General features: G+C 52.3%; 1 protein-coding gene across 3 annotated transcripts in view; it reads right to left on the minus strand.

The window, feature by feature from the left end:
- Positions 1-1,772: 1,772 nt before the first annotated feature.
- WIPI2 (WD repeat domain, phosphoinositide interacting 2) overlaps positions 1,773-22,649 on the minus strand; it is a 34,840-nt gene continuing 13,963 nt past the window's right edge. For 2 of the 3 annotated variants that reach the window (XM_029220726.1, XM_029220725.1), the window contains 10 exons: positions 17,142-17,311; positions 15,761-15,857; positions 15,268-15,365; positions 14,779-14,871; positions 11,871-11,941; positions 10,097-10,204; positions 9,069-9,233; positions 7,915-8,022; positions 6,968-7,098; positions 1,773-6,146 (listed from right to left, as the gene is read on the minus strand). In XM_029220726.1, coding sequence (XP_029076559.1) covers positions 6,034-6,146; positions 6,968-7,098; positions 7,915-8,022; positions 9,069-9,233; positions 10,097-10,204; positions 11,871-11,941; positions 14,779-14,871; positions 15,268-15,365; positions 15,761-15,857; positions 17,142-17,311 — 1,154 coding nt within the window. In that variant the 3' untranslated portion in view covers positions 1,773-6,033. The remainder of the gene's footprint in view (positions 6,147-6,967; positions 7,099-7,914; positions 8,023-9,068; positions 9,234-10,096; positions 10,205-11,870; positions 11,942-14,778; positions 14,872-15,267; positions 15,366-15,760; positions 15,858-17,141; positions 17,312-22,649) is intronic. The other variant, XM_029220724.1, reaches the window with a different exon arrangement.

The following is a 22,649-nucleotide window of genomic DNA, read 5'->3' on the forward strand; positions in this document are numbered from 1 at the left end:
AAGGGACGCAGAAGCAGGTTCCCTTGGAAAGCACAGGTGGCGGGGACCTGCCCACAGCAGTATCGCTCCTTTTGCTTCCCGCACTGGCTGTTCCCCCCGAGAGGTCACAGCCTCCAGATCCCCGCGCCCTCACCGAACCCAGCTGGTGACAACGCCCACCTGTCCTCGCACCACCTCCCGGGAGGCCACGCGATGAGTGCGATGAGCGAGAACGAGCTGGGAGAAGACGGTGACCAGCATCACCCGGGACTGCACATGGGCGGAAGCGCGGCTGTTTGAGAGCCGCCCGGTTGTTATTCCCCGTTGCCGCAGGGACAGCAGTGATGACACGGGCAGGGGACCTGCCAAGGGCTTCTGGTTTAAAACTCACTTGATTTTACTGAAGGGCTTGTCCTAGAGCTCTGTCTCTGAAAAGCTGGTTTGAACAGAGCATCCCAAGGGCACCGTCTCAAAAGACGGTGGTTGGAGTTTATAACACCCTCTGCTTAGGACGCACTTCGCCTTGTTATGCCAGGTGCTCTATTCCCCACAGGCCCAGCTCCCAGCCGTGTGCAGATGGCAGTGTGACCCCCCTCGACCAGCCCGAGCCCGCGGGGATGAGGCGTTAACTCCATCGGGGAAGGTGGACAGTGGGGGCAACGGGACCTCCTCCAGGGAGGAAAAGGGCGCCCTTCTCCCCCCACCCCCCCGTCATCCACCTTCACAGTCACTTGAGGAAAACACCTGGCTGTTCTAAAGGAACTCGGGTACCTCTTTGTGTTTAGCCTCTAAAAAAAATAATTTAATACAGTAGGAAGAAAATCACAAATGCTCTCCCTTCGACAGGAACTAAAATCAGCACATGAGGAAATCAGGAAAGACTCATGGAGTCTCGTAAGAAGTAGAAGGCTGCCCCAGGTGTCTCCTCCAAGAGGATGGCGGCCACGAGGGGGCCGGCCTCAAAGATCTCAGGCACGGACGCAACTCCAGCAGCTACGAGCAGCTGGCCTTTCAACCTCCCCGGCTGGTGTCACTCATGCCTTATTCAGTAGCACAGACACAACACATTTCTTGGTTTTGATATAAAAGGAATGGATTCTCCAACCCGGAGGGAGATTTGTGACACAGCAATTCCGTGACAGAAGGATCTGCTCCAGGGACTTCCCTGGTGGTCCAGTGGTCAGGACTCGGTGCTTCCACTGCCAGGGCCCGGGCTCAATCCCTGGTCGGGGAACTAAGATCCTGCAAGCCACACAGCACGGCCACAATTAAAAAAAAAGGATGTGCTCCTAAAGGAAGCCACCAAACCAGCCCTTTTAATCAGAACACAGACATGAGCAGAGCGGGTTCATCTCGTCTCCGCCCCATCACTCAGAGGCTAATGATTTCCACCAACAGTCACGCTGCCTCGGGGACACCAGGAGCGCATACCTGCTTAATCCCACCACCCTGTGAGGCTCGGGGTTTTTTTCCTCATCTTTCAGATAAGGCCAAGAATTCCAGTAGAAAGAAGCGTATAACCTATTTCACAAAGGACAAATATCAATTCTGGACGAATAGCTTTGTAAGATTTCAGTTGGGCTGCAGGATTCTGCTATTTCGCTATAATATTCTAAGGAGAGTGACAGTGCATTTAAATATGGTACAAATGAGCCGTATGGCCTGTGAGTAGGCAATGAATCGATGAAAACAAACAACACAGGTTTTTTTTTTTTGAAAGCCAAGAATGACAGTCAAGTCATTCTTGCCTTTTTTAAAAAAAATATTTATTTATTTATTTGGTCGCACCGGGTCTTAGTTATGGCATGCATGTGGGATCTAAAGTTCCCTGAGCAGGGATTGAACCCGGTCCCCCTGCATTGGGAGCGTGGGGTCTTAACCACTGTGCCACCAGGGGAGTCCTAGGTTTTAATTTCTTAATGCAGTTATAAAATGCTACCAGCATTAATGGGGCTTCTGGTCCAATGTGGTATGGAATGTTACCAGTAAGCACAACCATGGCTTAGACACGTACAATCACACACATACAAACACACCCCGCCCTCCCCCCATACATACTGGCAATGCATACGACAGGCTCACCGATAAGGGAAACGTAAGAGGGAATAATTAAATTACATCTCAGTAAAGAAGGAAAATACAGGGCTGAGGAATCAAAACAGTCTCTTTAAACTTGGAGCTTCAAAAAGATTTAATTCTCCCAAATTAAAGACTTTTCTGGTCAGATACCTTAGGGAAGGCTAAGGGCTGGTCACGCCTCCAAATCCAATGTTTTTTGTGCTTCACAAAATCCACAGAATAAAAAGGTACAACACGGGCCAAGGATTTTGACCTGGGTAAGAACTAAAATACACAGAAGTGAAATCTGTCTGCCTGGCTATTAGCGATCATTACATATTTTCAGTAAGAAATAAGTTACTCACGAAGAGAATCCTGTGTAAAGCGTCCCCCCAAACCAAATGCCAATGGCTTGCGTGCACTTTGTTTTCACATTTCTGACACCCAAACCCAAGCCCAAGTTTTCAGCCCACCCACCTTGAGTTTAAGAATGATTAAGTACACTTGTAAAATAACGTATTTGGATTTTCAGCTGTGCTACCTACGGTTTCACATGTACATTTAAAACCAGAGATCCTGTCATTCCCTGCATGCAAAAGAGGACCTACAGAGATTTTTTTGGGGGGTTGGGGGACAAACACCGCCCCCGAGCATGGCTCACGGGCAGCCCTGCGCCAGCGCATCACTGGAACAGCAGCTGTTGGCTGGCAACAGGCCGGGAAGATGACCCCATTGCTGGCCGTCCTGTGTTCCTTTGCTAAGCAGGGACCTGGGCACTTCTCATCTCTTCAGCACGTGGTCACTGTTGGCCATGGGGGAGACGAGATTCTCTCTCTTCTCTCCTCCCCAAACGAACCCGTGAACAGGCAGAGCTCGGTCGCCCACTCCTGGGCTGGGAGCCCTGACAGAGGGCAGGGCTGGAGGCTCCAGGCGACACCAGGAAGGCAGGAGTTCATGTCCTGTCTTGGCCGAAAAGGGGTTTGTGCTAGGACGAGAGCGCAGGCCCCAGGGTCTGGTGGTGAACTGTAGTCACATGGGTGGTGCTAGCGTCCGAGACTCGGCAAGTCTCCAGACCGATGCCCATGTCCACCCACTGCTCTGGGCGTCCAGGGGATGAAAGGGAACCACACAGAACCTGGTGTGTGAAAGTGGTTTATACCGATTCCCACCGGCTTTGTGCTCAGGAACCAGAGCTGAAGGAAAACGATGCGTTCAGTTCCGTAAGACGGGTTTCTGTTTCAATGCTGGCTGGGCGCCCACTTCGAGTTACACGTCACGAGAGCCGTGAGGCAGGGACGGCTCCCGCTGTCCAGTCCAGAGCCCGAGGCTCCAGGTGCCACTGCCAGCAGTGGTAGAATCGGGGGCTGAATTCAGTCCTTAACTCCAGGTTCAAGCTGACGCTTGGCCCCATCATTTAGAAAGTACAAAAGATCTGGTCCCGATGCACGCCAAGTCCATCAAGTTTCCCGGCAGTGACAAGTAATCTTAAGTTTGGAAAACTATGACATAAAAAAATTAACACTGGTGTGTAGTTTGGGGGTTCAGCCAACCAGGACACGTGCTCTGCTGGGTCTGGCTGAGTCCCCCCTCGTCCTGGCAGAGTCCTGCTGTCGACCAGTCAGCGGCCTCTGGCCCTCCTGTCCAAGCCTCCTGCAGGGGCCTCAGGCCGGTGACGCTGGGACTCAGACCCACGTGGAGCAGAGGAAGGGATATGCTTGGGCAATGGAAAAGGCAAAGGGAAGTGCAGGGGCGCTCACCCCTCCAGAGGCTGGTCAGCAAACACCCACCCATCCTTTCAGTTCTTCTCAACCAAGAATCCTCGGACCCCCTCTCGGCGGCGCGCGGGTCACAGTGACCCGGGCGAGCAAAGAGCTCTCATGTCCGAGAAGACAGTGCCTGGGCCAGCTGGGCCCCACGGCGGGGGGAACTGACGCTGACCCCGTCTGCTGGGATGACTGACCCCAAAGAACGACGAAACCACGTGCCTTTCACAAGAGAAACCTGGCGAAGCAGATCTGATTCCCCCAATCACCCCAAGCGTGGAGTCGACCAGCAGGGCCGGGACCAGTTGACAGGGAGGCTGCTCTCTTCCTGGGCATCACAGCAGCCACGGACACCCCGACACTAAGGAGCTGGACGCCGAGCCTGCTTCAAGAGACAGAGAGGGAGGGAGCTCCAGGCACGGCCAGGTGGACGGGGCCGCTGGGCCCCTCTGTCCTCGCTCAGGGCTCAGCAGGGGCCCGGGTACCAGACCCATCGCCGGGGCTACCTGTTTAGTCAGGGATCCAGGACAGATGCACAGAGGCTCTGGGGGAAAGCTATGTTCCCACCTTCTCCTCTAACGTAGCACTTCACATCGCTGCCACAACGAGCGTTTCTGCAGGTTTCTGCCGCGGTCACATGCGCCCCGGGCACCCCTTCCACCGGGGCAACCACTCGACAAGCAGCCTGAGGCTCGGGGACTGACCTTGGAGCTGGACACTGGAAGGGGGCAGTCAGTTTGACAACTGCTTCCCCGTCACGAGCCACTCGACCGCCACAACCCAGGTACACACACAACCCGGAACAGACACCGCAGACCCTTCCTCTGTTCAAAGAAGAGGGAAGGCAGACACTGTCGCTTTTCCGCTTCCAGCCTTAACCGTCACCGTCCCCAAGAAGCCAGAACCCACTTTCATGCCGCCAACTCCTCTTAAAATCCCTCAAAACTTTAACTACTACGTGTCTTGGTTTGGAATGCAGAGTTCGAGGTATTTGAGGTTGTTTAAATTCTATGAGAATGAGAAGGGAAGCCAAGCAAACACTGAGCTTGTGACCACAATCTCTCATCACTTTTGCTGATCAATTTTGAAGACGGAAACAGACAGGCCCAGGTCACCCTGTAAGCAAGATGTCTCCAGCCAGCTTCCTCTCACCTCCTCCTGACACAGGTAAGAAGGACCCCCCCAGACAATGGAGCTCGAGCTAAGAGCACAATTCAGGTGCCTATCACATTTGAATTCTGTGCTTTATGGGCAAAGAAGCAGCTACAAACGTTCCTTAAAAAAACAAACACAAAAACACACACATGGGGCTTCCCTGGTGGCGCAGTGGTTGAGAGTCCACCTGCCGATGCAGGGGACACGGGTTTGTGCCCCGGTCCGGGAGGATCCCACATGCCGTGGAGCGGCTGGGCCCGTGAGCCATGGCCGCTGAGCCTGCGCGTCCGGAGCCTGTGCTCCGCTACGGGAGAGGCCACAACAGTGAGAGGCCCGCGCACCGCAAAAAACAAAACAAAACAAAAAAACACACACACAGTTGTCCAACAGGAAGATCACAGCAAAGACCAGATGATTTACCTACGTGGCCTTCCCTCACTCTGTTGTTCCTTGGCGGTCTTTCAAGCTCAAGTGCTATCAAAGAAAAAGGTTTTCAATGTCGGGAAGAACCTCTCTCTTCTAACACCCACATGGAAAACAAGACCAGAAACAAAAATCCACCGCAGAAGAAACCCCAGAAAAATCCAATTTGGAAAGAATTTAATTAACAAAATAAAATGGGGAAAACGGTCCCGGAGGGGCTCTAGGGAGAGGGGACCCCGCTCCAGGTCGCCACCCGGCCCCGCCTGACCCGCTCCGTTCGCTGCTGCCTTCTCGGGGCCGCTCCTCAGTCTGTACAGATTGAAAACCCAAACGCCTGCAGGTTGTTAGGGAGTGGCTCTAGCTCTCCCAGGCTGGATCGGCACATTAATACATGCAAAGCAAGGCGGTTTCAAGGGCTTCACCAAACAGTTAATTTTGGCAAAATGAGAAAACCAACAAAAAGCTGAAATTCATAAGCAGGATTAAAAGCCACTGAAGTGAAACCAATGTATTTCTCGACAGTATGGAGCGAGACTACAGCTACAATCTTTTTTTTCCTCTTGAAGTCTCTGCCATTCTCTCCCCCAACTCAGGTCAAAGTTCATAGCAGCATGACGCAAAGTCCTCTGTCAGCCAGCGTTCTCACAGGTCACGGTCAGTCTGTCCGGAGGATCATGGGAGGCTGCTCGCTGTCGTCCTCCAGCCGCAGGGCGCGGGCCTCGTCCTCCAGGCCTGCGCCGCCCACCGCGCCCAGCTCGTCTGCGTAGGCTGCGGAGAGAGCGGGTGCTTCAGGCCGGGCCACGGGCGGGAGACCTTGAGGCCACACCCGAGGCGGGACCTGGGCCAGCGGGGAGCTCACAGCCCACGGGGCTTGGAATTCTCGCCTCTCCCCTGACCAGCAAGCTCCCTGCAGCCTCAGGCACCTCGAGAGGAAGTCACTGACCTTCCAAGACCCACGAAGGCCAGAAAGGAGCGGGCATGGTAACAGGGCCCTGGTGCACAGGCTGCAAACCAGCCTTGGTGAGCGGGGGGACGCTGAGGACAGCGACAGGGACACAGCCTCCCCTAACCGTAAGAGGCCTTCATCTCTAAGAGTAAAACAGTGAGCAAGGACATCGCAGCGTGAGCAACCACAGCACCATCCGGGTGAGGTCCCGGTGGGCCGGGGGGAGACGGCTCACAGGGCGCCCCGGTCTCCGCTGCGTGTCTGCCCGAGGGCCTCCCCACTCCGTCCTACCCCCCCCCCCCCAGCAGGGCCTGCTTGCTGAGTGATTCCACAGCCGGGAGGGTAAAGACTGAGGGTGCAGGGCAGCTTTTCAGCTGAGGGGCGGCAAGCGGGGAACAATCCACGTGCACCCAAAACCACGAGGACTGCCGCTTCTTCAAAGATGGAGAAAACGAACTCAGCCTCGAGAGGCCTTGACAACCGCACTTTACAACAGCTGGCCTGTCTCAGCGCCCCTGCCCCCGCCCCTGCCCTGTCCCCGCGGCAAGGGGCAGGCGGGCAGCCCTGGTGAGAGCGAGAGCGGGAAGCATGAGACCCATGGGCCTGGCCTGATCTGCCTTCCAGGCCCGTCCGCAGCCCTTACCCAGTGCCGTTGGGGACGAAGGCACGTGAGGACCCTTGGCCACGGCCGTGCTGTACGTCTGCGTCACCAAGGGGCAGTCGTGGGCCGTGGAGTCTAGGATCTCATTGGTCGTCTCCATGCTGCCGTCCAACCTGGAAGGGGAGAGAAAAAATGACAGCAGGGACAGTCAGGGGCACGAGGACAACACAGCCCGTGGGCCAGCTGGGATGGACCTGCAGCCACAAGGCAAAGGCCCCTCGCAGGAGGAACACGTATACGCTCGTCACACCGCGCTGACCGTGGAGTGGCCCCCGCGAGTCTGTTCACGGGCATTTCTACACGCTGAGTCTGATGAAAAAAGCTGTACCTAGGAAGGCAATCTCATCGCATTTTTAAAGACTGAACATAAACAGAATACACTATGGAAAAAACAAAATCACCCCCACGTTCACCCTGACTGTAAGGGTATTACGGTATCACTGTTTAAGAAAAAAAGCAAAAACAGAAAATCCAACTGCACTACCTTCCAACTGACTAATATTAATTCCTTCTTTTCAAAGAGAAAAGCTGCATCTCAGTGAGACAGCAGGCTCTCGGAGAACGTGCCCTACGTTGTGGACAGCACCCTGGGGCCATCCCTTTTGTGCGCAATGCTGAGCTGCATGCTTAGTGGAGCCGGTTCCAAGGAAGAGGGCCCATAGGCCCCTCCACAGGGAGAACAGTGCGCACCGGCCGCTCCTGTCTCTGCCTGGCTGCTGAGCCGGAAATGGGCAGAGGCGTGGAGAGCGGGGTCCGTATCCCCATGGAATTCTGTCTGGCAGAGCGAAGCTCCCACACAGCACAGGCGGCTGCACTGGGACACGTCCCTTTGCATCCCCGGCTTCTGGGGAAATGAGCAAACCCCCAACGGGCGCCCAGCAGCAGCCTGACCACTTGGAGGAGGTGTGGCCGAGGTGCAGCCAACTCACTTGTGCTGTTTCATCAAGGTGCACTCTCCCCCCTCCTGGGGGTCCAGATTGTACATGTACAAGTACCCGTCCGAGGCTCCCACCAGCAATCGGGGAATCTTCTGGATTCTAGTGAGAATAAAAAGCAACCGAATTCTAAGACTGAAACTTTCACAAAGTTCTCATTAAACTAGCAGCTTTTAGCCTGGCCAGGGAAGAACCCCCTGCCCAAAACGAGCAGATTTAGTTTCATGAACTCAACATACTGTCCACGTGTAAGAGAATAAGGATCGCTTCTGCTGTGCTACCTGAGGCCATAACACCAAGGCCAGGGGGAACTTGGTGTGAATAAACACTGAGGCCCACAGGAGAACAGGTGGAAACAAAATCAGTTTCGTGGTTTCTGTGATTACTAACGGTAGATATTTTCATAAACGTTTCAACGATGCAAAGTGGATAAAAAGGATGTAGAAGAATGTTTCTGAGATCCACGGAATCATGCAGATGTGCTCTCACTGAATTTTCAAGACAATCTTTTTTTTTTTTTTTTTCGGTACGCGGGCCTCTCACTGTTGTGGCCTCTCCCGTTGCGGAGCACAGGCTCCGGACGCGCCGGCTCAGTGGCCATGGCTCACGGGCCCAGCCGCTCCGCGGCATGTGGGATCTTCCCGGACTGGGGCACGAACCCGTGTCCCCTGCATCGGCAGGCGGACTCTCAACCACTGCGCCACCAGGGAAGCCCCAATCTTTTCTTGCATGGCTGTACTTGGACTATCACAGTGAGGCTCAGAGAGGTCCTGTGCGTCCTGCAGCTGACTCGGCTACACGGGGGCCTTGAACCTCGTGAGGCGCTGGCGCTGGAGGACCAAGGGTTAAATACCGGCGCTCTCACGTGGTCTTGACCTAATGATGTTTTTCTAAATGTTCTCAAAGAGAACAGAGAGAGGAAGATGTGAGGATCAGACACCGCAGAGACAGCACCAGGGTCCACAAACAGCACAGGTCCACCTTACGATTCCCCCCGGGCTCCTGTGACTCTTGCCTAAATCCAAGGTCTAAGTTTGCAGGTTATCCTGGCGCCACACCGCCACAGTCCCCGGTGCCCCGCGACCTGGCTCCCAGCTGGATGCGCGGGGGATGGGGGTGGGCCCAGAGGCGGCGCCCACTCTACTCACGTGGCCAGCGCACAGATGTTCTTGTGGCCACAGAAAGGCAGGCGGACTGTGGCAAAGGCTCTGCCCTGGTTGAACATTTCTGTCACTTGGGAGGGCAAGTAGCTGGTGGACGCCATGAGCACCTTCCCGAAGTAGCCGGTCCAGGTGGTGGGCTCCTCCTGAGGCCTGGAAGGAGGAAACGCTGTCAGACATACAAGGCTGGGCCCTTCACTGAGAACGACCACGTCCCAGTCTCACCGAGGCAAGGATCAGCCCCCAAACTCAAGAGAAATTTCCCAGACTTCAGGGAAGAGGGGGCACAGGAAGCGATGACCTCTCGGGACCCTGGGGACATTACAGAGCGTGTCCTCCGAGGGGCCCTGAGGCCCCTCCCTAGTGGCCACCTTAGATGATGGCAAACGATTAACTCCCTGCTCTGTAGCCTATGTGAGGACACGAGGGCCAAATCCAGAATCCCCCGCCCCAATCTTTCTAACGGGGAGTCTCCAAAAACCTCAGCCGCACAAACCCCAACTGCTACTTTCCCGTAGCCCATCTCTGCTGTTATCCATCTTGTATGCATGCTTGTAAGTCATCCCAAACGTTCCTTCGGGTAAGACACACTATAAACAAACAACACTGATCCTACTGCACGGTCACCGCGTAAGAGAAAAGGCAAGGACACGCCCTCTGCCGCGCACGCCCACCACAGCAATGCCCACCACAGCAATGCCCACCACAGCAATGCGTAGTTCCAACCAACCGCTTCGCAAATGGAAACGGCCTCTGTGCAGCAGGGGGGCAGGAACCCCTCCCAGGGCAGCCCTCTCAGAAGGGCTGTGGGAAGAGGCGCTGAGGGGACCGCCCTCGGGGCCTCACGGGCCACCGGGCCGCCCACCATGCACTCCATACTCCACCTGCCCCGCTGCTGAGCCCGGACGGACGTGGCGCTGCTCAATCCGGAGCCAGCAGGACAGCGCTCACGTGTCCACCCAGTCGGCGGACGAACCGCTCTGCGTTACCTGAACAAATGCACCTCTGAGACTCACTTTTCTTTCACAGTCTCGAGCTTGAAGATGTGTACAGTCTCCGTGTTGCTGGAGGTGGACAGGAACACGCCGTCCGTGCTGAAGGCCAGGGAGCAGATGCTCACACACCTGGGGCGACGGAGGCCCGAGTCACACTGTTTTCTGGGCACAGAGGGCAACCAGCAGTGCCCCCGCGGACTTCACGAAAGTCACAGCGAAGGAAGGGCCCCGTGACAGGCACATGTGGGGCTACTGGTATCTTTCTTATTCCTTTCTAGTCACCCCCCCAAAACATGTGTTCAAGGAAGCAGAATGTCTGAAAGGTGACATCAAGTACGAGTAACCCTTTAATAGATCCTTATGTGGTTAACTCTTTGAGATTTCACGTACCTAAGGGAATCAGGACTTCACTAAACCATTTTTAGCTGAATGAGGCTGGCTTTATAGCACTAAGCTTAGTAAAAGAACCCAATAATTGAGATATAGCAACTCTTAACACAGAAGAGGGTAAACTGGCAACGTTGATAATGTTTAAAAGCAAACTTTCGATAAACTAAGACTCTACAGTTTACCTTAAAAATCACTGTTAAAATCCCAAAGCCACCAAACAAACCTACATTTCCTCGTAACCCGAGAAATACAAGATGTATTCAGCCCTGTCAACAGTCAAGGGGCTTTATTCAATTCAATACATATTTACGGGAGCTCACGACGCACCCAGCGTTGTGCTAAGGCTCAGGATATGATTTTTGCCTCAGTGGAGCCCGGAGGGAGGTGGAGCAGGAGCTCAATTCACCGCAAGCAGGGGACTGAGAAGTTTAGTGGAAGGAGCTCCAGGAGCTCGGGGGGAAATGCTATTTCCGCGGGAGGTCAGGAAAGGCCTCCCCAGGGACACTCAACAGACCCAGAGGTTAAGGAGTCGGCAGGTCACAGCCATGACCTCCATGGAGACAGAGGTTGCTCTCCTGAGGAGTTGGGAGCGACGGGGAAGGGAAACCAACCACAGCTGGAAAGGAAGGATGCTGGGAGGCCTTGAAATCCAAGGCCTTTCGGGGTCTGGAGCCAATCCCAGGGGCAAGAAGACGACCCTGAGAGGCTCCAAATAGCTCCCACGATACTCCCATCTTCAAAGAACGACAGGCGGGGCTCAAGTCTGAAGGATGGAGCCCAGGGACAAGAGCAGAGCCCAAGGCGAGCGCAAGGCTGGATGGTGACCCGGGTGGGGCCGCACGGGGAGAGGCCGGCCCTGCTGTGTGTGGCACTTAAGGCCAAGCATCGCCGGTGGGAGGGACCCGGAGAAGGGTGGTCCCCAGTCCGAGGAGACCGGTCCTGCAGGTGGGTAAGCGGACGGAGCGCCGCGCGGGGACTGTGGCTTGGTGTTTCTTTAGAAAGAAGGAAACTACTATAAGGGCCAAAGCTATCTGCCGGAGTGCTGGGGAGCCGGGGGCACTGGTTACAGGTTTCAGAGCAGAGCCTGAGGGGAGGAGAGCTGCTGACCAGGTCAGGAGCCCCCGGCTGCACTCGCCCCGCCCGAGCTCATCCTTCCACAACCCCGGGCCATCCGGCCACTGCTCTGTGTTCGGGGGAATCACGGACAAACAAAACCCAGTTTGCTCTGATAAAAATGTCCCTCTAACCTCCCACGACAAGACTTCCAAACCCCACCTGACCACTCCTCTGGGCTGAGGATGCTGGTCACTGAACTGGGACCCCAGTGTTTGAGTCTCCAAGAGAGCATAAAAGTGAAATCTGAACTGAAGCTCCAGAATCCATCTCGGAGATTTATGTACTTTACCTCTTCACTCCTCTCCGGAACTCGAAGAGTTTTTGTCCTTCTGGAATGGAAAATACCCTAATCACGGTCCCCTGTGATAGGGAAAGAAGGAAAGAAAAAGGAATTTTAGCTGGGTAGCATCAGGTTTGTATTTCCTGCACATCAGACCTTAGTGGACGGAGTGATGACAGCTGCCCTGGGCCAGGGGGCCTCGGGGGCCCCTGCACCCCCTTCACACTTGACAGGCCCTCACCAGAGCACGCCCTGTTCCACTGTTCACATGATAATATGACGTCAACCCACTTTAACTCACTACTTCTTCTAAACACTAAGGGCCTTGAAGTCAAAGCTGGAATACAATAGTTCTATTTTCCCTAAGCCATCTGAGGTTTAAACTATTAAAAATCCACCCTGGGAATTCCCTGGCAGTCCAGCAGTTAAGACTCGGAGCTTTCACTGCCGTGGACCTGAGTTCAATCCCTGGTCAGGGAACTAAGGTCCCACAAGCTGCGTGGTGTGGCCAAAAAAAACCCCCAAAACCCCCCAAAAACAAAAAAACCAAAAACACCCTTCAGCATTGCTTGGAGGCCCCTCCTTTAAGCGGAGCCACTGATCAAGGGCTGATTAACAACTGAATACCTGGAAATGTTGCTTAATTGCCTAAAAAGGAATGAAGCCAAACTTACAAAATGGAAGACCTACACCAAGAAAAGGTCTACAACCAGGACAGAAGAAAATCTGACTAAACGGGGAGGACTAAACGGGGAGCTGCAGCACATCACATCGGGCAGGGGAATGAAATGCTGTTAACATGCAGATCTCCCCACCCCTCCCCCCAAATTCCCAGGGCATGTGTGGATGCGGGGCAGGACCTGGGCATCTGGGTGAGTTGATGAGACAGGACAGCCAAGTACGTGAAAATGAGTGGTACTTTCAACATCTAAATATTGAAAGAAAACTACAAGCTACAGTAACAGACTAACACAGAGACAGTCTGACAGAGCAGAATGGAAACACCTTAAAACAGGCAGCATCTTGAATCTGTGGGGTAGGAGAGTTATTAGACGTTTAACCTCACACTGTACAAATTTTAGAAGGTTCGAGCCGTTAAATATAAGAAGCATTGAGATTATCTGACATGTTTATAAACGGGAAAACAAAAACCCCAACCTATAAACAACCCAAATGTACAGCACCAGGAACTGTTAAATAAATTGTGGTAAATTCATATAACAGGACACTACACAGCCATTAGAAATCAAGCTGGAGATAAAATGGGTCCCTTTTGGAAAACATTAATAAAGACAATGATTCTCTGGACAGCAGGACGCCAAGTCTGTAATTTTGGTTACCCAAAAATAACCATGGCAAAGGTTTTGTCCTTTGCAGCCTAAACTTTTAGATTTAGATATGTTCTTAACGGCATACCTACTGTGTAAAACTAATTAAGAGCTGTGGGTCACAGCCTGACTGCAGTTCCTCGAAAACAAGATTAAGCCACACACCTCGGCGAAGCCCCAGCACCTAGTACACAGCAGTGCTGCGAAGGCCGCTGGTGGTCTAACGTCACAAACTGAAATTTGTGAAATTAAGCGTTTGCTCTTTAAATCCCAGAAAAAAAATGTTCTATTTTTACTAGCCTTGAAATCCATGAAGTGCTTTAAGGCCTCTTAATACCTAATAAAAGGTCATAAAGATTAAGACTGATTAATCAAGGGATAACAGAGTTTCGTGGCTGTCATGATCCTCCCAGGGGAGAAGAAAAGGACAAGGTGACGCTGTGATTACCCAGCACAGTGTTCAAAACAGTCAGGCTTGGAGTCCAGTTCCTTTGTCGCTGCCCAGCTGGGTGACCCTGGACCGACGACTTAACCTCTCTGAGTCCTCAACATGAAGTAGGGAAAGGTTTACCTTACCGAGGGGGTCAATGAGGTAAATGAACATCAAGAGTCTAGTGAGTGACCCATAAACAGTAGCATCGTTATCACAGAAAGTGGGTGTGAGGGTCCAGACCCATGCGGGAAAGGTAGAGAAGCGAGCCGACGTTTATGTACCTCATTTGGGTGGCTGGTTCCAGAGGAGAGGTGACTTAGGAGGGGGCTCCTTTAGGTTTTCAGTGAGAAAGCATCAAAGTAAACTAGGCAGTGGGCACTGAGAAGAGAGCAATGAGCCAGGAGAACGTCGAGCAGGCAGAGAAGGGAGAAGACACAGCAGCTGAGTTGGGAGAGGACAAGGGCCCACCAGGGTCACGGGGCCAAGAGAAGGGGGCAAACGGAAGGGATGTCCAAGCCATTTTGTCCTCCGTGCAGGGAGCTTAAAAAGGGCCACGTCCTCTTACCCCAAAATCCTTCTCACTGGAAACTCATGTTAATGTTTAGAGGTGACCATGAAAAGTTTATACGTAAGACTTACATACACTATCTATATTCAAATTACTACTATGGGGCTTCCCTGGTGGTGCAGTGGTTGAGAGTCCGCCTGCCAATGCAGGGGACACGGGTTCATGCCCCGGTCTGGGAAGATCCCACATGCCATGGAGCGGCTGGGCCCGTGAGCCATGGCCGCTGAGCTTGCGCGTCCGGAGCCTGTGCTCCGCAACGGGAGAGGCCACAACAGTGAGAGGCCCGCGTACGGCAAAAAAAAAAATTACTACTATAAATATATATTAATACAGCTGAAATACTGGAAATACTAAACCATCCCAGAAGGATGGCTAAGTAAATGACAGCTGAACGCGTACAGCCGTGACACGTGCTCCACCGAGGCGAGTGCGGCCGTGGAGCCCTGCCTTGTCTCTCCCCGCACCCGCCCTCCAGGCCGTGGACTGTGCCTGGATGTGAGCTAGCTGGTACAAAACTGCTTTGCTGGTTAGCAAACTAACTGTGTGAACAGAGGTGACCCAGTTTTCCACGGGCTACAGCAGCCTTACCTTCTCGGAAGCAGTGGCGAGCTTGGTTCCGCTGGCGTCGAAGGCCAGTGCAGCTAAAGGGCTGTCGTGAGCCGGGATCATGTTTGCAGCTCTCTGGAAGGAAGGGTAAAGTGACACCATGACCGCCATGCCCTGCGCTGCCCACCGGCTGTTACTACCAGCACGGTTAACACAGACGCCAAATCCCCCTATTAACCAGGGGTGAGGGGTCCAAAGAAATGCTGCTCAAAACCTTTTAAAAATAAGCAAAGCAATGTCTCCGTGGAGTTTTACGGTTTTCTCCATTGCTTCTAGCACTTGTGCCGCTAGGCGTGCAGCACCACGGGGACAGGAACACGTCCGGAGGCAGGATGACTCAGACCTGCTCGGCGACGGAGAGGGTGGCAGTGGAAACCATGCCCAGGAAACGAGGAGGGCAGAGCCTCCTTGGCCCTCCTTTTAGGAAGAAGGGGTGTTGTAAAGAGCTCTCCAAGGACCAAAGACCCTCACCAGGTTGATGGTGTCGAAGACCTGCACCTCCCCGATGGTCGCGCTGCCTGGATACGCCAGGTAACAGTTGTCGTTGTTGATCGACAGCGCACACAGGCCTGCGAGCAACACACGAGGAACAAACGCGGGTCAGATCCTCCAAGTGTCACCAGAACTCGTCACTTAGCAAGAAGACAGAAATCAAGGGGAGCTCTGATGCGACCTTGGTCGTCCTATCACTGGGTTTTAAGTTCCACACGCCCCAAACCGGCACCGTAGGTGACAGCAGGACTGTAAAAACAGACTAAAGCCCTTTGGTTGGAACTGGTTAGAAACCTCAAAATTGGAGGCTGACCGAACCAACAATTTATGTGGTCACAAGACCAGAGCCAGAAGGACGGTAGCTTGCTTTAAGAACAATGCTTTTAAAATCTGTGGAACCTAAAAGGAGAAGAAAATCTCTCTCACTGACAGCCCTTAGAAAGGCAGACCTGTCTGGTCCCCACGCGCTCACCTGCGGGGTTTGGGGGCGTCTCCCGGATGGTGTGCAGCACCTTCATGTCCCGGATGTTGTGTATATACAGAGACTCCTCCAGGCACACGATCAGCCTCTGGAAAAGACACAACAAAACACGGAAAACCAAACGTAAGGCAGAGCCAGTATGACGCTCACTCCCGACCTCCAGTTAGCGGACTCCTGCACTAAGACGGTGTCCCTTCTGGAACCCTTGCACTGGGTGCTCATGGCACAGTCCCCGCTCGCCCAGGGCGGCGTCTGTACCCACAACTGCTTCCGCCGGCTCTATCAGGACTTCTAACTGTACGATTTAATTCAACCTTATAGAAACTAGTCTCCAGTTAAGAAAAACATGGTTTGCTTTTGTTGCGCTCTCGGCCCTCCCCTCACGAAAACCAGGTCTAGAGCCTGGGACAGGTTTGGTGAAGGTTTCCAAAACCGATGCTGAATGAGGCACGGCAGGATGAAAGTAAAAACTAGGGCTTTTAAAAAAGTGTAAAATTCTACACCCAGACTATTTTGCAGGTGTCGAAGTTCTCGCTCCATTTTAAGGAAGATGGATGTGTAGCTGATGCACCAAGGGGATGACAAGTCCAACGTGTTACACTTTGTAATTTACCATTTTAACCAACCTTTCTGTCAACAGACCCAGTTTCAACCATGTCAGGGGTGTCCACTTTAGTCACGCATGGGCCACCCGAGGCCACGTAACAAGCATTCCCTGCACAGAACTGGTTGTTGACAGAACGTGGTGGCAGCCCTTAAGGACAAGGCTGTACTTTGTAAGCCAAAGCCATGTGACCATCTCATGGAATAAACTCAAGGGCCAGCCACCAGGTCTACACTCCGGGCCAGACATTCTTGTGGGTTTTGGGAGAGACACAAAAAAGTAATAAATCCTTCATCTTAAAAGTTAAATTAACAGTTAAAGGGATAGGGAATTCCCTGGCCGTCCAGTGGTTAGGACACGGTACTTTCAACTGCCAGGGACTGGGTTCAGTCCCCGGTCAGGGGAACTAAGATCCTGCAAGCCACAAGAGGTGGCAAAAAAAAAAAAAAAAAAAAAAAGATAAAGATGCTCACAGATTTTTTAAAAAAGTAACATTTATAAAAAGCAAAAGAAGGTTCATGTCTTGAGGGATGAGTAAAGCAAACGGCGGAGGCCAGGGAATCGTCAGGAATGGGGCTATCTGAGCAAAATTGCTGAGACGAGAAAACAGAGTTGAGTCCAGGTGGGGGGTCAGGTGAGCAGAAGCATGGCCAGAGGGACCAGAAACGCCGCCTGGGGACGGTCGGCTGTGTCCGAGGGGCGCCACTGAGAACTCGGAGACACAGGCCAGAGGCCCCGGCAGCTGAGTGGGGTGAGAGCGCGGCCCACCTGCCTGTTCAGCTTCACAGCCAGGATGGTGTTGGAGTAGCTGTAGTTGCAGATCTCGGTCCCCTTCTTAAAGTGGCAAACCTTCAGCTTCCTGGGGGCTTTGAGGCTAACGATGGCCACTAAGCTGCTTGAGAACAATCTTTCCACGATGCACACATCTTCAGTGTCAGCTGAAAGGAGGAAAAAACCCCACATCTGTGTGTATCCCTGTCAACAGGCACAACGCGCTCGTGTGTGCAAACACGTGTCTACGGGCGGGCTCCCCACTGCGAGCTCTGTGGGCCAAGAGAGCGGGTCAAGCTTGCTGCTTATGAGGCCTGGACAAGCCGCCGGCAGGTCGCCCTGCACTCCGCAAGGAGGACCCACTCCTCAGAGGCCCCCCCATTCCACACGTGGCACCCTGTCACTTCCCCCCCGGGGGGTCACCCAGAACCGCCTTCATCTGCTCCCTGGCTGCTCCCTAAACTCACTGGAATGTGAGCCCCGCCCAGATGGAGGCCTCATTTTCGGGCTCACAGCTGTAACCCCGGCACTTACAACTGTACCTGACATATGACGGGCCCCCAAGCGTTCCCTGAATGACTGCATCTCTGGAGAGCTTGCTTTCCTGCCTGTAAACGGGGCTCACGGCTACCCTAGTGTGAGGAGGGACTTACAGACTCCAGCACGCAGTCAGCCCTCGATCCCCTTCGCTCCCTGCTCCCCACCCCAGCTCAGAAGACGGTGGGTTATGAACTGTGTGCACAGCAGCCCACACAGACAAGAACAGACACGGTGGACCCTGCGCGGCTGTTACTTCACCCCCATCTCCCTGGGAGGCCCCCATGCCCACACTCTCTCCTTACTCCCCCCCACTTGGTTTCATTGGCAATTGCCTGGGGCAAGTTCAGATGGAGGGGCAAAGAGAATTCTGGAATGCAGGAAGAGCTCAGAGCCAAGAATCTAGATGACTTTCACGCGCAGCCTGTCTCGACCTGAGCTACGGGAAGTACCGCCGAGCCGGGGTTAAGCACAGACCCGTTCACTACCCTAACAATGATCTGCAGCCACACTCTGGAGCTGAGCGGAGCACAGAGAACAGAGACACCCAGATGGATCAGAGCCCAGGGGACCTGGGAGGCCGGACTAGCCGGAGCCTCGAGAGCAGCTCCACTGTGAACAGGAACGCGCCTGTGAAAGTCCGCACACCAGACCAAGTGCATGGCTACTCGAAAGCGCTCCTTCCACTCAGCTGTCGCTGACCTGAATGGTGTAACTTAAAAACACACGTGGGTTAGTTTCAAAACCAAACTACTACAGTGAGCAAGTGAGCTCTACAGGTCCCCGTAGAAAGACACAAACTGTTCTAGGAAAGTGCGTGGTGTCAGTCATCTCAACACGGGATTGGCAGCCAACGTACTCAGCACAGGGCCCAACTACTGGGTGTCAGCCAAGAGTTAAATCCAAAGTGGCCCAACTCATAGCTGTGGAAAAAAATTAAGGTACCACTGTTACATAGACTGGAATAGGCAATAAGATCAGGTGCATGATTCCAAGCTCTTTACAGTAATTTAATCACAGCTGCTTTTACACAAATGAGAATCACTTCTCTTGCCTGCAGCTACAAACTAACCTTCCTTCAAAAAGAACCACACAAGCCTGAAGCTTGTCTGCCCCGCAGCATCTCAGGCGAGCTGCCAACGCCTTCCAGGATCTGACCCTGGACTGAAGGGCACAATCACGCGTGACCTCCAGCACAGGGGACGCGGCCTCGGCCTGTTTTCATCGGCTGATTCGAGGCCAGCACCTGCACAGGCAGCGTTCCAACATCAGGCCGACTCGACTCGGGAGAGACCAACCTCCACCCAGAACGGCAACGATGTGCAGTAAAGATAACCTCCCTCGGGCCCAGATCCTCACCTTCTCCCGTGCAGGGCCCGTGGCAGGGAGGGGCTGGGCCCGTGGCTGGGAGGGGCTGGCCCGTGGCAGGGAGGGGCTGGGCCCGTGGGCTGGGAGGGGCTGGGCCCGTGGCTGGGAAGGGCAGGGAGGGCCGTCTCCACAGCCACGCTTGCTCCCACGAGGCTCAGGCCCATCCTGCCCGGCGTCTCACCCTTCAGGCTCCCACCTCCGAGTCACCTCACTCTCTCCTCAAGATCTGACGACGGTTTGGAGGCACACGGCCCTGATGGATCGCACCCTGCACTTCTCACGCAGTGCTGTCCTGTCATCCCTGGGAACCCGGAGGCTGGCTCAGCAGTGGTGACCCTCCCACCCCCGCCCAGGCCCAGTTTCCAAGGACAGGAGTGTGTCTGCCTGGGCACACTGCCCCCTATCAGGTCTGACGCTGGCTGGCACACTGAATGTGGTAACACGGACGCCATCCAGAGACCCCGACAGATTCTGATGGGGAGGCAGAACAAAATGTGAAAGGGAGGTGAGCGGGGAAGTGGACAGAGAACTCTGCAGCTGACAGCAGGAGCTGCGTAACGAGGAGATGCAGAGACGGGGGAGGGATGGATGGTCACGTGCGGGACACGTATGGCCAGAGAAAGTGCCCGTCTTGAGATAAATGAGCAACTAGAGGCACCGATGGAGAGACAGACAATGCAGTAGAGACAGGATGACGTCTGAGAAACTGGAAGGCATGAGACCCAGCAGGACTGGTTTCAACAGACAGGTACCCCCCTTTTCCCCATTTGAAAGGAGGGAGATGAGAAGATGGCACAGATCGGGGTGAGGGGGGCGGTCCTCTGAGGGAGGAAATACCAGGGAGTTCCACGCTGAAAGCAGCCGTTTCTCCTTGAGGCATGCGAGCGGTTATCAGCTCTGAGGGGCACAGAGGTGGGAGGTTTAATGAGGGAGGACAGCATGAACAATCACCTCCCAGGGTAAGCAAACAGTTACTAGAAAAATGTCGGGTCAGCAGCAGGCACTGCCAGTCTCCCGCTGAGGCCGCGGTAATCAGTTAAAATTCAAGCAGAGGAAAATCGTATCAACGCAAGAGATGCAGAAGCAGCACGAGAAAACCCACTGCCTGTTCACAGTAAAAACTCAGAGACCTAAGGATCAGAGGAAACTTCTTCCATCAATAAAGGACTTCTGTGAAAAATGTCACAGCTAGCACCACACTTCATGGCGGACTTAATACTGAACTCTTCCTTTTAAGACCGGAAACAGGGCAGGGCTGCCCCTCTCCTCACTCTGGACTGGGAGCTGACAGATGGCCACAGGCAAGAAGAAGACATCAAAGGCACAAGGACCAGAAAGGAAGACAGCAAACTACTACTCTGCAAGCTCATGGACTCTGCTAAGCACCTGTTAAAAGTAATGAATGAATTTAGCAAAGTCACAGGACACAAGGTTAGAATACAAGAATCAACCATATTTTTATACACTCTTAGCCAACAACTGGGAAGGAAAACGAAGAAATTCCATTTATAACACTCTCAAAAAACCAAAACATGAGGACGAAATTTAACAAAAGATGTAAGACCTCCATACCCAAACCCACAGAGTATTTCTAAGAGAAATTAAAGAAGATCTTCATAAATGGAGAGATATACCACGTTCACAGACTGGAGTACTCAACATTATATGTTAAGATACCAATTCTCACCCAACTGACATCTAGGTCCAATGCAACCCCAATCACAATCCCAGCAGACTTTTTTTGTAGCCACTGACAAGCTGATTTTAAAGTCAGAAAGGCAAAGGATCTAGAATATCCGAGGCTGTCTTGGAAAAGAACAAAGTTGAAGGGCTCACACATCATGTGACTTTAAACCTCAGTATACAAACAAAGTGACAGGAAACAAGACAGTATGTTTCCGACATAAAGGCTAATAAGCAGACCAACAGAAGAGAATAAAGAGCAGGAACAGACACACACTTATAAGACTGTTTTTAGGCACCAAAGCAATTCAGTGACGGAAGAAAAATCTTTTCGACAAATGGTGGAGCAGGAATTCCTAGGGAGAAGCTTAAGGTGACTCATAGCTCATACCACACACCAGAATTAGTCTGAGAAGGAACCACTGAGCTAAACATAAAAGCTGAAACTATAAAGCTTTCAAAGAAAACATAGGAAAAGATCTTCATGACTTGACAGTAGGCAAAGGTTTCTTAGAAAGGACAGAAAAGGCAAAAATCATAAATGAAAAAAATAAATCAGACTTCATCAAAATTCAAAATATTTGCTCAAAAGACAAGTCAAGCCACAGACTGGGAAAAAATATTTACAAAACATATGTGACAGAGGTCTGGTATCCAGAATATCTAAAGAACTCTGACAACTTGACAATAAAAAGGCAAAACAATCAAATTTTAAAAGGGACGAAAGATCTGAACAGATATTTCACAAAAGATACACAGAGGGCCAACAAGGACATCAATGTGTCCAACATCATTAGCCATCGGGGGAATTTAAACTAAAACCACAATGAGATATTATTAGACACACATCAGAACGCCCAAAATGAAAAAGCCCAATATCGCCAAATGCTGGTGAGAATGCAGAGCCACCAGACTGTCACACAGCACTGGTGGAAACGCACAACGGACAGCCACTAGGAGGACCTGAGAGCTTCCTGTAAAATGAAACACAGGTTCCACTCCTATTTACCTAAGACGAATGAAAACATGTGTCCACAAAAAGATTTCTACAAGAATGTTCACAGCAGCTTTATTCGTAATAAATAATAGCTAAAAACTGGAAAAAGCCCAGATTCCCCTCAATAGGAGAATGAATATACAGTCAGTAGTATATTCATATATTGGACAACGGAGATGCAACAATATGGACAAACCTCAAAAACATTCCTCTGAGCAAAAGAAACCTTACTAAGAGGGCATATGCTGCATTTACATGATGCAGAACAGGCGAAAACTAACTCCTTGCCTCTTGGCAGGTGGAAGGGAGCTGGGAGTGATGGGGGAAGGGGTATGAGGGAACTTTCTGGAGTGATGGTAAACCTTGATAGTTCAGGTTACACAGATGTCTGTGCATTTGTCAGAACACAGAATGTTGACTTAAGATCTGTGCATTCCACTGTATGTAAATATTACCTCAAAAGGAAAAAATGAAAACGCTAGTAACTAATATTCATGGTATGGTATTTCAGGGAATGTGTACTGATGTCTGCAAGGTACTTAGAAACACAGGCACAAAAAATAGGATGGATGGATAGATGGACGGATGGACGGAGAGATGGGTAAGTATGGTAAAGTGCTAACAATAGACTAAATGCTGGGTACATGGGTACTGGCTGTAAAATACTTTCAACTTTTCTGGGTGTTTGAAAATTTCCGTTAATAAAATGGTGGAAAAAGAAAAGGGATGTATCGTTCATTTGCTTAAACCAGGTGTAGAGAAAGTAAAGAAAATGGGTTTAGGGTGTTGCCATCCAACTATAAGTTTGAAATTTCTTTTTTTAAACTTTAATGAAAACAAGCAGAAGAGACTCCTTTTAGAATTTTAACAACAGGGGAAGTGTGGTGCGGAGGCAGCAAAGCTGTTTTTAGCTGCAAACA

The sequence above is a fragment of the Monodon monoceros genome, unplaced genomic scaffold, assembly GCF_005190385.1.
Source record: "Monodon monoceros isolate NGI ecotype Baffin Bay Population unplaced genomic scaffold, NGI_Narwhal_1 Super_Scaffold_13, whole genome shotgun sequence".
Lineage (NCBI taxonomy): Eukaryota > Metazoa > Chordata > Mammalia > Artiodactyla > Monodontidae > Monodon > Monodon monoceros.